The 16,383-nt window shown below is 37.6% G+C and overlaps 2 protein-coding genes across 3 annotated transcripts; both read left to right on the forward strand.

Moving 5' to 3' along the window:
• Positions 1-3,033: 3,033 nt before the first annotated feature.
• On the forward strand, positions 3,034-14,272 carry LOC149953517 (uncharacterized). The gene is made up of 5 exons (XM_090169826.1): positions 3,034-3,204; positions 3,257-3,460; positions 12,213-13,565; positions 13,636-13,872; positions 14,046-14,272. Exons 1-4 carry the CDS (start codon positions 3,034-3,036, stop codon positions 13,831-13,833), a joined length of 1,926 nt encoding a protein of 641 aa, XP_090025952.1. The 3' UTR covers positions 13,834-13,872; positions 14,046-14,272.
• Positions 14,273-15,304: 1,032 nt separating this feature from the next.
• Positions 15,305-16,218, forward strand: Pfdn4 (prefoldin subunit 4). Of its 2 annotated transcripts, none has more exons than XM_090168873.1 (4): positions 15,305-15,398; positions 15,622-15,726; positions 15,788-15,848; positions 15,910-16,218. In XM_090168873.1, exons 1-4 carry the CDS (start codon positions 15,351-15,353, stop codon positions 16,107-16,109), a joined length of 414 nt encoding a protein of 137 aa, XP_090024999.1. In that variant the 5' UTR covers positions 15,305-15,350; the 3' UTR covers positions 16,110-16,218. The 2 variants fall into 2 exon arrangements, with proteins under 2 accessions (XP_090024999.1, XP_090025000.1); XM_090168874.1 differs by having other exon boundaries at positions 15,788-15,844; positions 15,906-16,218.
• The last annotated feature ends 165 nt before the right edge of the window (positions 16,219-16,383 follow it).

Here is a 16,383-nt window from a genome sequence, read left to right on the forward strand (position 1 = left end):
TGGTGTGCAACACTAACGTTTTCAGCCGCTCTTGCCTTTGGCTTTAGAAATCTTTGGCGCCACTGTACAGGGTAATTTGAAAAATTGAAGGGGTCTTCCGTAAAGATTGCTTTGCAGGTTATATTCCCTTTAATCTACACAATTTACGAATTAATCAGGCGGGAATTTAATAAATCCAAAATCAGGTGGAGCGTACTTCTGAACGATTCCTAATAATCTTTTGATTTCCGATAATGTTTTTATCATTTTATGGAAACAATTTAATTGATTGTAGACCATTGGACCGAAATCCCATTCGTCCGAATGTACCATTCAACCGAATTCCAATCGACCGAAAACCGCGTTTTGCGCGGTTTTCATTCAATATACCGTTAGTGATACATATTTAGATATCGTAGGTTACGTGACGATAGTATATCTAATTTGGACTAAACTATGTCTTCAATATTTATTATTTTGTACCGACGTGTATTTTTGGACCTTTTTCCCTTGAAATTTGATATTTCCGGGTTTAATTTTGGAAAATAACCTTGATAAGACCCGACGTGAAATAGTTGCCTACCATATCTAACCTAACCCAACCTAACCTAACCTAACCTAACCTAACCCAACCCAACCTGAACTAACCTAACCTAACCTAACCCAACCTGAACTAATCTACCCGAAGTGAAAACGAACCAGATTTAAATTTCCCATTCAACTGAATCCCGCCATGTTGGGCTATAAACGAAAATACTTTTCGCTTCAATGGGATTCGGTCAAACGGGATTCGGTCCAATAGTATACAACCAATTTAATTCAGTGCATTCCTATATCGCTCAAACGTTTGTGTTTTGGTTTTGAACTGATAAACTCTTTCCAACCGTAAGCATTAGGTATAATCCGTTTTGAGATATTTGAAAGTCTGAGAAAGGTCTGAGCTTTGCCATAGATAAATAGTGTAATGCAGTCATAGAGGTCACAAAAGCTTTACCGTTAAATATAGCGTGTTTCAAAAGGTTATGCAAACATTTTAAGGTGTTGTAGGTAGTGGTCGGCATTATCCAGCCATTATCCGAGGAAATTTCGGTTATTTTTCAAATAACCACTAAATTCAGTTATTTTTATCCGTTTTTCTATTCTAGTTAATTGTAAAGATAATTTAATTCAGAAAAGTCAAAAAACAAATGATACCCGATAAAATAACTTTAAATCTCAAAAAAATTATATATATTGTTTAATCACTTTAGCTTACTTTGATTGAAAATATATTTTATTTGTAAGTAAGCTAAGAAATTAAGCGGGTCAGATAAGTTATTGGAAAACGACGAAGAAAAGATAATCGTTAACTGATGTTTACCTGTTATTTTTACCATTGATAATTGATATCAGATATTCGTCAAATAAGAATTGGAAAGATAGTTTTTGAGAGATAAACTTTTAAAAATAAATTTATCGTATAAAATCGCAATTAGAACTGAAAAAAAAGTTATTTTTATCCTTCCATTAGATTTTTTCACTTAGAAATGACAATCTAATGAATAGCAAGTTTCAAAAATTATTAGTTCTGATAAATTATCTGTAAATGCCAAAAAAAAAGATTTTTTCGTTTTTGCACAGTTTCTTTTGCAAAAATGTATTTGAAACGGGCAAACTAGGATAAATTCAATAGTCATAATAAACTTCACTAAGGTAAGTTACGTTAACATGAAGTAATACACTTTTTAGAATTTAAGTTCGTCGCTTATTAGTCTACAATGCGGTTCCTTTTTTTTTTCAATAATATAGTCATCGGCTAATTATATTTTTGCTCATAATTTAAGTAATTACGACATTAACGAGTCTTACCTATCATTCGAACAAATTCCCATATAACAGAATAAGAACTGCAAAGTAGGCGTTTACAAGAAGAATTCAACAACTATTTGATAAAATGATATAAGCGCCTTCTACATTCAGTCGTATAACATCATAGCATTGCATTCACATTTTCAAACTCGGCCAGTAGGCAGCGACACTTCTGCCTAAAAATTTCTCTAAGCACGGGTCTATACTTAAAATTCTTAAAAATTATCCTTTAGTCAAAGTATAAGTTGTTTTACCGTTAAAGGTAGGTCAGTTTAACCATTTTAACATCACCTTAACCAATTTAATCTTATCCAATACAGCATACTTCTCATAACCAAACTTTACCCCCTAACCTCAAATAACCTAGACAAAATTTTAATGAATCTCACAATATATGCTAAATTAAAAATAGTATAGTAAAAATTTCCAATATCCAATTTTTAGTTCCTTTATTTTGAACGCTACTTGTTGGTCATATATCGGAAAATTATAAGGTGTATTATTTTCATTAGGAATATTAAATTATTTTCATTTTCGCAACTTACGAATTCTGGAGGTGATTCAAACTATGATCTTCCTTGACGCCATGAAGCTTCTTTAGTTCTTTAGTTCAATTAAAACTCATCACGTCGAGACTTGGAGGTGTGCTAATCGTACAGGACCTAGTACGTAGCAAGGGCCTTCCGGAACTGAGCACGGCCGGAAATGTCCTTTGGGTAATCCGGAAGGGAATTCCACTCCTGTATGGAGGAGGGGAGAAATGAATGTTTGCGGATGGCAAGTCTGAAGCCCGGATGGATCAAAGAGGCGACCCGATTCCCTCTTGGGGGGATTCCAGTCGGACAGGACCGCCGAGATGGGGGCGAGGGCACCACAGGAGCGAGGAACCACGCTATTTATGATAATGAGACGCTTAAGACGGCACCGCAAAGCTAAGGTGTCCCATTTGTTGTTCTTGAGCACGTTTGTCATCGACGTACTCCACGTGAATCCAACGCTGGTCTCGAAGCGAAGGGTACGCCGCTGGATACTGTCAACCGCGTGGCCGCCACTTGCAGTTGATGGGGACCAGACGGCCAGACAGTACTCCAGGATCGGAAGAACATAGGTTTTAACTCCTAACGACTTCGTCGCGAAGGAGCAGCGGGACAAGTGTCGGCGGATGAAACCCAAGGCCCAAGCAGCTAGGCCCTAGCTGCTTGGGCAATGACACGGTTGATGTGGGTTGACCTCTCCAGGGTGTCTGTTAAGTTCACTCCGAGATATTTTGAGAGGAGACTGTGCACGGGTCAGCACCTTGAAGGATATATTTCACTGAGTGAACTGGCTGACCAACTCTTCGAAGAGAGAGAACTGAGTACTTTGCAGAGTTTAGCGGTAGCAGCCACTGCTCACTCCACTTGCCGATAGCGTCGAGGTCGGATTGAAGAGCAACGCAGTCCTGTATCGAGAAGATCGGCCTGGAGAGTGCAATGTCATCAGCGAGGATGTAAAGTTAAGAGACGTTGTTGTCTACGATGTCGTTGATGTAGATGATAGGCCCCAGGACCGACCCTCGCGGTACGCCAGAGGAAGCAGGGAGCCAGTCGGAGGTGGCCCTGGGGAGTACTACTCGAAACTTCCTGCTCTCGAGGTAAGCTGATAGCCAGTTCAGGGTCCTACCCCTGACCCCGCAGGAGTAAAGTTTGGCCTTGAGAAGCTCATGCGGAAACAAATCAAAGGCTTTTCGAAAGTCAAGGAAAATGATATCCACTCGACCGGCTTGCTCCAGCCCAGCAGTTCAAAGCTGGAAAATGACAGTCACAGGAGCGGCTTAGACATCGATTCCGTCTGGGCCCTGAGCTTTTTTTTGGTTTGACCTTTGTGAGCATCTGGTGAATGCCTTTGACCGAGTAGTTTATGTCGAACATTGGTGGGGAACGTGGTTCCAGGAGAGGAACGGTGTCAACATGGAAGCGAACCACTCGGATTCAGAGAATTAGAATGTCGTGATCGCTGACTCCAGGTAGATGGGGGATTGTCGTCAGAGACAAGCGCAAAGTCAAGAATATTGGTGGCCGCGTCCTTGACCCTGGTAGGCTCGGTGACTCGCTGGGTAAAATGAGAGACCAACAGCGTTTGAAGAAAGCTTTAAGCCACTGACGAGTGACTCGTGAGCGTAACCCAGTCAATAGTGGGAAAGTTGAAATCACCGATTATGATGAAGGAATGCACTCTAATTGTTAATGTAGTTAATCGTTTTTATCGAATATTTTTTTAGTTTTAACGTTTCAACATGAAGATAATCATTAAAGACACAGTAATTAAAATGCCTTGTTATCCTTAATATTCAGAATTTGGTAGAAATAGAATGCATTTTCCAATTCAAAAGAAACACGAGTGAACTATTTTTAATATAAACTTGTATATTTTATAATTTGGTTGGATACCGAAACGAGTAACGAAGGCGCTCAGTTCCGAATAATGTTAATATAAAACTTTAAGGAGTCCTAAATAGGTTAGCTTAACGCCCAATGCAGATTTTCAGCAGTTGGCGAAAGGACGTGAAGTCAAAGTGTGACCATAAGTATAGAGCTGCATTAGTTAGTCTGTCATCAGTTACGAAAATGGAAAAGTATAAGTATTATTATGTTCCCTAACTCGTTATGCCAAAACGTAGATTCTTTTTATATATTTGGAAAGTTTTATAATAATTTTATGATGTAAGAAATAAAAAATGCCAATATTCCAATACAATATTAATTTTTCTAGTGGTCGGCATTATCCATCCATTATCCGAGAAAATGTTGTATAAGTTTAAAAATTTATACTCCGGGGTATTATCTAAAAGGATAATTTTCCGTTTATTCCCATTCGACCGAAATCCCATTCGACCGAAATCCCATTCGACCGAATCCCATTCGACCGAAAGAATTTTAAAATGTAGCCCAATTGGCGGGGTGATTTGGTATTTTATTTATAAGGTATGTACTATCGAAGATCCATGTTTAGGTTAGGTTAGGTTAGGTTAGAGTTGGTTAAGTTTACTATTTCAGTTTTGGTTCAGTTACTTTTCTTGACTAGGTGAAGATAAAAATATAATTCATGCTCATTCCAAAAGCCAATTTATATAGCAGCGTTCGGTCGAATGGGACACATAAAAACCGCACGTTTCGGCGGAATTCGGTCGAATGGGACACCTCAAAAACCGCCTTCGGTCGAATGGGATTTCGGTCGAATGGGACTAAAGCTAATTTTCGGTCGGTCAATGATATATTTTAGAGAAAAAATTAACCGAATATAAATTATTTATTTTATTTTAAAAAGTAATAATTTTATTAGATAAGCAAAGCAATTTAATTATTTTTCGTAAGCGATTTACGGCAAATATTATTTTTCTAATACGTTTTTTTTCGAATAATTATATGTCATGAAAAATTATATTTAAAAAAAACGAACAATCTTCAGCGATTAGCTGCTCTTTAAATTAATCGTACCAAAAAATATAAAAATATATTCTTTGAAAATATCTTTTTTTTTACTAGAAAGTGGTTAATTGATAAGACGGATAAAGAATGTTTTTTAGTCATTAACGGATGTAATCAATAATTTTTATTTTTCAAATATCTTTGTTACGAAAGAACATTTGTGGTATACAAAAAATTTATTCTTTGACCGATTTATCTCTACGGATAATAATAGTTATCAGTTAACCGTACTAAATTGTTTATCCGAATAAAATAACTGAAACAAATAAAGTGATAGACTTCGGATAGTTATTCATTATTCAAATCGCCGAGCACTAGTTGTAGGGGGTGAGTTGAGAAGTATGCCTGTTTTTTCCCATTTTCCTACGATGAGTTAAAAGAGCACCAGAGAGGTTCAAAGTGTGGCCTATTAGCCCCTGGAAGTAGGCTGCAACAAGCGCAAAACCAAGCAGCAGGAACTTTAAATACTGTTTAAGTTTACTTTTTTTACGCTGGTTACCTCGATTTGTTTACGCGACTGAGAGCGACGTGGATACACCAAGGAGAATAAGGTTTCCGCGGTATAAAATCCTCCTTGGAACACCAACTTACGACTTGTAGAAGAAAACATAGTTACATATCTAGCGGCCCCCTACATGACCACTTGCGTTGCCCTTTAATAAATATGGGGGGTAGGTATATTTGTTCGAATTTCAATCGTCCTAACGGCGAAACAAATGTTCGAATTTCATTCGTCCGAACCGCCAAAATAACAAATGTTTCAATTGTTCGAATTGGACAACTTGTTTGTTTCATTCGTCCGAATCGGTAGCATCACTTGTCCGAATTCTGTCGCTAAATTAGTATTTCTTATTGTTGTTTTTTCTGGTCCGGATTTTTTTTTAGTGCAAGAATTAAAAATAAAAAACTACATGGTAAATATCGTTGTTTGTTAGTAAGTGGGAATTGCGTTGAATGTTGTGGATATTTTAAGTTAGGTTAGGTTAGGTTAGGTTCACGTTAATGTTACTATTTTCTTATATTAACAATATTTAAAAAAAAACAAGCAATTCCTAATGTTCGAAAAAACGGACAAACGATTATTCGAACAAATGAAATTCGCCAGTAAAGTTAACATAAATTGAACGACTAAATCACCAACAAAAGTTGTGATAAATTTTCGGCAAAATTTAAAATAGGTAATAGACCAAAATTTAAAATAGTTAAATATCATAAATACAAGTTTTGCATTTGTGTTTTATTATGTTTTAGTCGGGGTGCATAACAATCGGAACAACAACAAGACGTTCGACGGTCAGAATACACACAATCCTTCTAATGTGTTAAGTTTGTTTGAGCTACTCACAGCAACCTGCAACGCCGGTAATTCAACCAATATATATCCACGGCCACACATAATTGTATTTACACTTATTTGTTACTTCTGATCACACTTATTTGTTACGTTGAGTGTCACACTTATTACTTCTGGTCATACGCTGAAGACTAGGTCGATCAGTGTCATACTTAATTGTTACTTCTGGTCATACGTTGAAAAACTCTAGAGGGAAACGGGCGCGTAGACCTCTATAAACACGCGGATTTACAATGTTGGAAATTGCGGGGGTCCGTATACGCTGCCCAAAAAACCTTACTTAGAATTAAAATTAAGGAACGTATTTGCAACTCTAGGTTATATGTAAACCACAGCTATTCAAAAATATAACTTTCATGAAAATCGGACTTAAATTAAGGAACTGTATGTAGATTTTTGGGCGAAAATATAAAACCACGAAAATTGGGGTCCCGTAAATTACCCCGAAAACTATACTTAAATTTAATATTTACTGATAAAACCGAAGGTGTAGGTCCGCTGAATCCTAACCTATCCAATAATATTTTTTTTAACGTTATCGGACTTAATTTTAAATAAAATATCTACCACATAAAGCGAAACCACCGAAAATAGTAAATTGGGCAAATGCCCAACTTCTAAGGCTCCGATTTGAAACCTTTATGAAAGGCTATCAATGGCGTTGTATGTACATTCGAACGAGATATCATTGACTCTTCTAGCCCTAGCCGTTGAAGAGATATGCGCGACACTTCGGTAAAAGTTAGTCGTAAATAAATTTATCTCCACTAAAACCAGGTAATATTTGTTCAAACTATAATATTATCTGTAAGTTTTCCGATTAATCATTGTTAACTGAATTTACCGGTTAAAACGATTATATGTAGAAAATGCTTAAATATCAAATTCAAATTCGAGTTTATTTAGTTCATTTTTTTACATAAATATATCTGTATATTTGGCCAAGTCTTAAAGGACTTTTGGGCTTCATTTCTAGCATTCTTCATAAAACGCGATACAAAAAATTTCATAAAAGTACGGTTTTTGATAATTTTTTAAAGGTACCAATATTTGTGATATTCTGGTCGTGACTTGGTGGTATAGTGTTAAATAATTTAATATCGTTGTAAAATATAGAATTAAGTTTTTTTGAGGCATTCCAAAATGTTTAAAAGTACAAAATACTTTACGCAAAAGACTCAAAATGTTCGATCCATCGGGTGGATCCGTCACTTCGAAGTCAACTATGTAATTTACAATTAGTAGCTTACATTTTCAGATTTTCAATTTGAAAGTTGTAATTTTTTATAGTATTTACTTTAAAACTACCTATAGAATTCAGATTTATTAATAGTTTAGCCTTTAACTATTCTACTCAGTAGATATGTATTCCTACTAGTAAAAAGGTACGCCTGGAAGGGTGTAATAATTTTCAGATTTTTCAGGAGGGGGCCTAACTTGAATGTCCGGGGTTCTGAGAAAACAGGTTTTTTTTTAAAGAGCGAAAACGCGTCAAACTTAATATTTTTACACACAAACCTAAGAATTTTTGTGTATTAGTCTCACGTACAGTGTAGCCGTTGCCGCCGATGCTGATGCCGCCGTGTCGCGCATAACTCTTCAACGGTTATTGCTAGAAGAGTCAATGATATCTCGTTCGAATGTACATACAACGCCATTGATAGCCTTTCATAAAGGTTTGAAATCGGAGCCTTAGAAGTTGGGCATTTGCCCAATTTACTATTTTCGGTGGTTTCGCTTTATGTGGTAGATATTTTATTTAAAATTAAGTCCGATAACGTTAAAAAAAATATTATTGGATAGGTTAGGATTCAGCGGACCTACACCTTCGGTTTTATCAGTAAATATTAAATTTAAGTATAGTTTTCGGGGTAATTTACGGGACCCCAATTTTCGTGGTTTTATATTTTCGCCCAAAAATCTACATACAGTTCCTTAATTTAAGTCCGACTTTCATGAAAGTTATATTTTTGAATAGCTGTGGTTTACATATAACCTAGAATTGCAATTACGTTGCTTAATTTTAATTCTAAGTAAGGTTTTTTGGGCAGCGTATACGTACTCCCTCAACTTCCAACATAGGAAATACGCGTGGTTATAGAGACTATACGCGAATTTATCTCTGGCATTTTTCAAGGCCGTTCTAATATGACCCAAAGTAACAAATAAGCGTGGCACTTATCGGAGTAATACGCGACGCTTACAACGTATGACCTGAAGTAACTAATAAGTGTGACACTTATCGGAGTAATACGCTATGCTTACAACGTATGACCTGAAGTAACAAATAAGTGTGATCAGAAGTAAAAAATAAGAAAGACACTGATCGAAGGAATCTTCGATGCTTTCAAAGTATGACTAGAATAACAAATAAGTGTAAATACAATTATGTGTGGCCGTGGATATATATATATATAGGTTGCTGTGAATAGCTCAAACAAACTTAACACATTAGAAGGATTGTGTGTATTCTGACCGTTGTACGTCTTGTTTTACTTTAAATCGAAATAGTTATTGCCATGGGCAGGAATCCATACCTCCACTGGGACTGCTTATCGCGGCAGATTTTCATCTCGATGTGGCTGACGGCTTTTTTGACGTCACTATGTTAACTTAACAAACAACCACGTGAGAGGGGATCGCGCGCTAAGGGGATTTTTTCTCTCGTAGGCGGGGCCAAAGCCGTCAGAGTGATCTTACCATACGCGATACGCCAGGATAAGCATTCCAAGTAGAGGCATGGGACAATGATTAGGTCAGTGACAAAGGGGCTTAATAATAACCTCGTTTGCCGCCAGGTAGTGGATGTAGTGTTTAACATTTGATTCAGAAAGATACTATACTTTGATCTTAGCCAAAGGTAAAGAAGTTTATTTATTTATAAATTCCAAAAACACCTCAGACTAAATTATTTATTTTGTACAAAATCCTATATTTTAGAAATGTCTATCTACACATAAATGTTTATTCTATTCTTTTCAAAAAGTAGTATTACAAAATTATACCAAAAAATAGTGAGAGAGATATATATATACATATATATATATATTTCTATAAAATAAAACAATAAAAATAGAAGTATAAAATGTTTTTATCGGCGACACGAGTGCCAGTTATTTTAGTGCCTATTTGCACGAGCGTTTTTCACGCGGGTTTCAAATTCCGAAAGTTCTCGCGACTTCGATGACGTAGAAAAAACATTGTCACATGATCTCCCGTATTTTATAGAAATACCTATTTTACAATTTATTTTATAAATCTAGCATTAGTTACTTGCGTTTGCACAAAAGAACAAAAAAGATTTTGAGTGGAATAATAATTATCTTTTAATAATAATTAACTAATACCCTTGGCACCACCTTAGGCCCAAGTCAGCTAGCGACTTTAATGCCTTTAATTCGGATGACTGGGTTACAACGTCTCGGATGGTTTAATAATAATAATAATAATAATCAGCTAGACTAATACCCAAGGCACCACCTTAGAAATCATGCTCTGCAATCTCAAAATCAGTTTCTGATTTCGGAAATAACTTTGATATCCGAAATACTGTACGCAAAATTTCCAAATGTCGAACCCCTCATCAATAACCTTTAACCTCAACCAGTTTTATGGAAAGAAGCAGCCGAAGAACTCGAGGGCAAAACCCCTTTAACCAGGAACATCATTTCCAGATTTTTCAAGAGCAGAACTTGAATGTCCGAGGGTCTGGGACAGCGCGTCAAATTTGATATTTTTTGGATTTTAAATCGAAAAAGTTATGGCATAATTCAAATTGGGAACTTTTTTAACTCATAAAAATTTGCTACCACTTGACGTTTACCCATAATACATATGGAGACCAATAATTAAATTGCACGTGCAAAAACTATCTTAAAACGTGGAAGAATCCAATTTCCTACACACTTCCTGTGTTCGAGAATTATACTTTTTAAAATAAAACAATTATTCGTCAATTCAAAGCAATTGTAGCTAATTTCACTTTTATAAAATATATACTCCTAAAAATGGCCAAAACATTTTATCTTTAAACCAAATTATCGCGCGTGTTTTTCCTGGTGAGATCTTTGGCCGTCGATTCCCAAATGGAAAGGGGGAAAGTATTTCGGAAATTGGAGTCGGAAGACAACGAACAATTTTAAGGAGCTGTTTGGATTAAAATGGTTTGATGGTCCAATTTAGTTTTCTCTGAAGAGGAAGCGAAGATTCTTAAGTACCTGTATGTGTTATTCTGCTTAACCTATGAAGGAAAAAAAATGTCTCTTTTGTAGAAGAGGGGTTGGAAATTTAATTCAAAGCCCAGCCCATCATTAGCGTCTTATTCGGGGACATAAACACGATCATTTGTAGCTTCCCATTTTTGCGGACAAATTGGACAGCGAGTTCGCGGGTATATAAGACGTTTTACACGCCAGAGAAGTCACAACGTGTTTGACAACCGCTTGAGCAACCTCGATTCAACATGGTGGGTGACATTGTCATTTTTCTATCAGGAACCTAAAGGATTACTTAGTACTTGGATTAAAACGCGAGTTTCTCTTAAGCGTATCCTTTCGTGAAATTTACTCGTGCAAGATTTGTTTTTAGGGTTTTTGAGTGCCACTACTGGTTTGTTGTGCCGAATGAATCTTACCATTAGCGTTTTCACTTTGCATAGAGTTAATTAGTGGTCAAATTGAGAAGTTCATTTGCGGTTGGTTTTTTGACTGCTAAGCAGACGTTTTGTGCTTTAAAAGCATCGTCTGCTTAGCGGACAAAAATTTGGCAACTAATCCGCTAAGTGACTCTAAATAAAGCGGAAAGGCTAATTGCGTGGATTGGTTGTATCGTAAGTCCAGTTTTATCTCGGTAGGGGTTCTAGCTTTACAGTGACGTCATCGTTTTCTTTACAGTTAGACTAAAATAACTGCACGCGAAATCTTTCTATATGGCAAAAACCATCTCATTCAAAATAATGCCTTTGCTGGGGATGCAAGCAGAAACGTTCGGGGCTAGTGGCTTGACCGAGCTAAAGGTCCTCTTAGCAGACGTCGCGTGATTTTCATTGGAAAACCACGCGTTGTCAAGACTACCAATGGAATAAATACTTGTTGTCAAGTCTATCTATGGTTCATGGAATTTAGGAACAACAAACACAGCACCCCACACAAGGAGAACGCAAACCGTCAAAAGTCGTGCATTTTCTTGTGTACAGTTTTCATTGGTTAGACGCTTTAGCACCTGCTGCCGTCGGAAGGGGAAAATTTTGAAATTGTCTTCCCCCTTTCCGTAAAACGTTCAGCGTAAAGGCTCGGCCAATGAAATTTGTACACAACACTGCGTTAGCGTGTTTAAAGGCTAGCTGCGTTCTCCTTGTGTTTGTTGCTCCTAGATGGAATAATCTGGTCGCGTCTGCTTAGAGGACCTTTAGCCAGGCCATTAGCGAGTGACCACCAAAGCTTCAATAACCGCGTTATAGAGATAAAACCCGTGTTGCGAGTAGAGTGTGACAGATTTTGAGACACTGTTTTGAGTTAAAAAACGACGTAACTAACCGTATTTTCGTCCTGGTGTGACCGTTTCAGATCGGCCTATTGTGTGTGTGTTTGAGCGTGGCCTCCCTGCATCCCGCCCTGGCTGAGGAATACTTCGAGAGCCAACGCCTCAGTAAGGACAACCAAGTTCAATACTCGCAGCGCGATCCCACGGACTTGGAACGTTCCGAAAGCGTCTACGAATCGCTCGACCGTTACCAGAAGAACAACCAGTACGAGAACACCAATCAGGCAACACCCTCCGACAGCGCTTCTTCCGGGTACGGGGAGTCCCAAGACAACTACCAAACGAGCTACAATCAAATTGGCTACGCGCCCGCCACCGGTTACAACCAACAAGGCTACGCTACCGGATACGCGCAGGGTACCTACGCCCCTGACAATGGCGTCCAGGTCTCTAGCTACAGTCAGACAGGCTACGCCCCAGATAACAATTACAACCAAGGAGGAATAATCGATACCGCGCAAGTCACTAACTACGCTCAGGCCCCAGCTCCTGTTAACAATTACGCCCAACCGCAAGCCCAAGCTCTAGTTAACAACTACAACTATGCTCAAGCGCCAGTAGTTAGTTACGCCCCAGCTCCGACCACCAACTACGTTCCAGCCCAACCTCCAATCGTTACTTATGCCCAAGCCCCGGTTACCAACTACGTCCAACCCCAAGCTCCAGTTAACAACTACGTGCCAGCCCAAGCTCCAGTTAACAACTACGCCCCAGCCCAAGCTCCAGTTAACAACAACTACGCCCCAGTCCAAGCTCCAGTTAACAACAACTACGCCCCAGTCCAAGCTCCAGTTAACAACTACGCCCCAGCCCAAGCTCCAGTTAACAACTACGCCCCAGCCCAAGCTCCAGTTAACAACTACGCCCCAGCCCAAGCTCCAGTTAACAACTACGCCCAAGCCCAAACTCCAGTTAACAACTACGCCCAAGCCCAAACTCCAGTTAACAACTACGCTACAGTTCAAGCTCCAGTTAACAACTACGTCCCTGTTAAAGCCCCTCTTGCCCCAGTTAACAACTACGCCCCAGCTCAAGCCCCTCTTGACCCAGTTCAAAACCACGCTATTAACATAGCTCCAGCCCAAAACTCCGCCTCTAACATAGCCCCATCTCCCATCACTAGCAAAGTCGAAGATCAAGTTCCAGCAAAGCAATCTCAAGTGCAGAGAAGAATTATTGGAGGCGTCGGCTGCGGTGGAGTACAAACTGTGGATAACAGAATACCCTTGAACACCGGTTTCGGAGTTGGCGGTGGACTACTAGGCTTAGGCCCCAAAACAGTAGTCCTACAAGATCCCCAACCATTAGGTATTCTTAGCCAAGCTCTTCATCAATCAGTCTCTTCAACCAGAAACGGTCTTGCCAATGGACTGAGGGTATGTTATTTATCTCATAACGTACGTTCCGAGGTATGATGGTAAACTGACATTGCTATTAACTTTATAGGGAATTTCGGACCTCGCAGCCGCTGGTATCAACTTACAAACGGGAATTTTGGGTGCTATCAAGGCCATACCAGTTAGGGCACTCAACGCGGTAGCTGTGGCAACGAACAACTTGGCTTCTATTGGCAGGGCAGCCGGAGAAGCGTTGGTCAGGGGCCAAAGGACGACGACATTGGGTGGAGGCATTCTGAGCGGCTAAACCGTAAACTAATCAGTACTTAGAGCACGAGTTCCAAAGGTAAGTTGCGTCTCTGAGAGCGCCATGTGTGACCTCGTCTAGTCCATCGTCTTTGTGGGTTTGTTATTGTAATTTGTTCTGTTCTCGTTATATCTTGTCTCTTGTAAGTAGTTCCGTAAAACCTAAAGTTAAGCCACTGTTTAATTACGAATTTTCTCCTTAAATTACCTTAGTTTCATTAATTTGCTGTTTGCGGTGCCAATTGTGCTTCGTTCATTTTGGATTTGACCTTGCCTAAATCGGGGACACACATCAAAGAGTTTCAGCATCTCATCATCATCTTACAATCACGCGAAATATACAGTGTAAATATCAATGTTGATCGGGAGATAACAAAAATATGTATGTAAATTGTTTACGAGAGTTATTATTATGGCTTGGCCAAGCTCAGTTTATTTGTATAAAGATAGTGATAATTTATGTTCTAATTAAAAATAACAGGTTAATGTTAAGCATCTCTTCTATTTTCTTGACTTATATTTGTTCTATAAATTAAAGCAACTGTCAACTCGACGTGAAGTAGCTCTTTTTTCAACAGATGTCGCTAGCGTCGAGATCAAAACCAGATGCGGAAGTTACATTTTGAACCAAAAGGCGTGAACTAAAAGTACCCCTCGCGTTGATTGGTTCGTTTGTAAATTTCACCATAACTTAAATAACAGTAAATTTTTACAACAAATTTTATATGGGATATACAATTTAGGTTAAAGTCCACTAAGTAGAGTATAAGCAGAGTTGTCTAACTACAATAATTATAAATGGTTCTCTGGCGGCGTTATTGTTTCACTATTTTGAATTTTAGTTTCCTTTTCCATTAATAGATGGCACCACGCTCTCCAATAAAGTCGTTTTTCGAAGAATCGGATAGATTCATAGCCATCTCTAATAACAAAGGCCTTATCATAATACAGGTGGCAATGATAGAGCCGACAGTTGGTTTAATCAAGAGATAAGGCAACAAAATAATATATTTTTTTAAACTGCAAAAAGGTGACCTTAGAGTGCATTTGGGCCTTGAAAGATTTTTGTATGCGACTAGCTTCTAAATAGCAGTTTGAATTTTAATAGTTTGCCGGAAACAGTTCTTGAAAAATCCCATACTAGTTAGATATAAGGAAGCGATTTTTCCAAAGATTTTTCAATCGCCGGTGTGGCAATTCAAACTTTGGTCTTTTGAAGATTTCGGATTATTTTTGTTCATATTTTAGCAATTCAGCTCAATTTTCAGGTAACTACGCCCCTTCCGTAGATATTTCCATGCGTATTTCAAAAGACTAAACGTAGTAACTTGGTAACATAATAATAATTATGTAATAATATAACATAAGAGAGATTTCAAACGGGTCCCCAAAATCACACGACGCCTATATTTTATATTTAGAGATTTTAGAGTGACTGAACGCAGCCAAGGTTTTTCCCAAAATGACGAACTCCGAAAAAGGAAATTTTGTTATAGTGATCGTCTGCTACAGATTATCATGGCTGCTAGTACAACTCCGTCGGTGGCTGCTGGAACATTCCAACCTGTAAGTATGATATAATTTTCAAAATTTTATAGAAAAACGTAATATTACATTTAAATTAATTTAAATTGTATAGCTCAACATTTCTTACGAGTTTAACAATAATGTCATTTCATTTTTTTTATAAGCCTTTGCTTCGGTCCATTCACAAGATACTGACATTTTTCTAGGCGTAGCCCCTGCTTTTACTTAAAAAATATTAAACTTCAGTTTGTAAAACTTTTAGGATGCAGACGTTCACGTAACATATGAAGATCAACAAAAAATCAACAAATTCGCTAGACAAAATGCTAGGTTGGAAGATTTATTAGATGAACTGAAAGCGAAAGAGGTAAAAATCCCTATCTACTTACTTACACCAAATTCATTTCTAAATTAGATTTGTATTCCAGAATGAGCTAGAGAATCTCAAATTTGCGGAGAGTGAATTAATCCCAGATGATTCCAAAGTTCCATATCCTTTTAAATTGAAATATGCAAAACTTAAGTATAATTTAGCCTTAACTAAAGTTTACGTACATGTTAGGTGAAGTGTTTGTTGGGCTAGAATATGATGATGCAGAACAAATGCTGGAAAACGTTAAGAAGTCTTTAGAAGATGACATTAAAGGCATGCTATCCCAAGCTGATGGCATAAAACAAATCATGACAGGCCTGAAAACCCAGTTATATGCAAAATTTGGAACTAACATCAACTTAGAACCCGATGAATAATTTGTTTACAAGAAAACTAAATTATTAATTTCATTAATGCTACTTTTCACCATTGTTAATGATTTTTTTAAACTTCATATAAACTAATGAATAAAACAAAATTTTTTTTATAAAATTAAATGTGGAACCATTTCTTGTATAAAAGAATTTTTTTACTGGTTTCATTCTCTTTTCGGAATGATGTGCTACGAAAGCACGCTGAGATTTTTCATGGGATACAGCACATCCAAGTGTTACAAAATGATCACTGAGCATTATATAAATTGCACGCACA

This window comes from Leiobunum rupestre, chromosome 3 (genome assembly GCF_980474605.1).
Source record: "Leiobunum rupestre chromosome 3, qqLeiRupe1.1.hap1, whole genome shotgun sequence".
NCBI classification, from domain to species: Eukaryota; Metazoa; Arthropoda; class Arachnida; order Opiliones; family Sclerosomatidae; genus Leiobunum; species Leiobunum rupestre.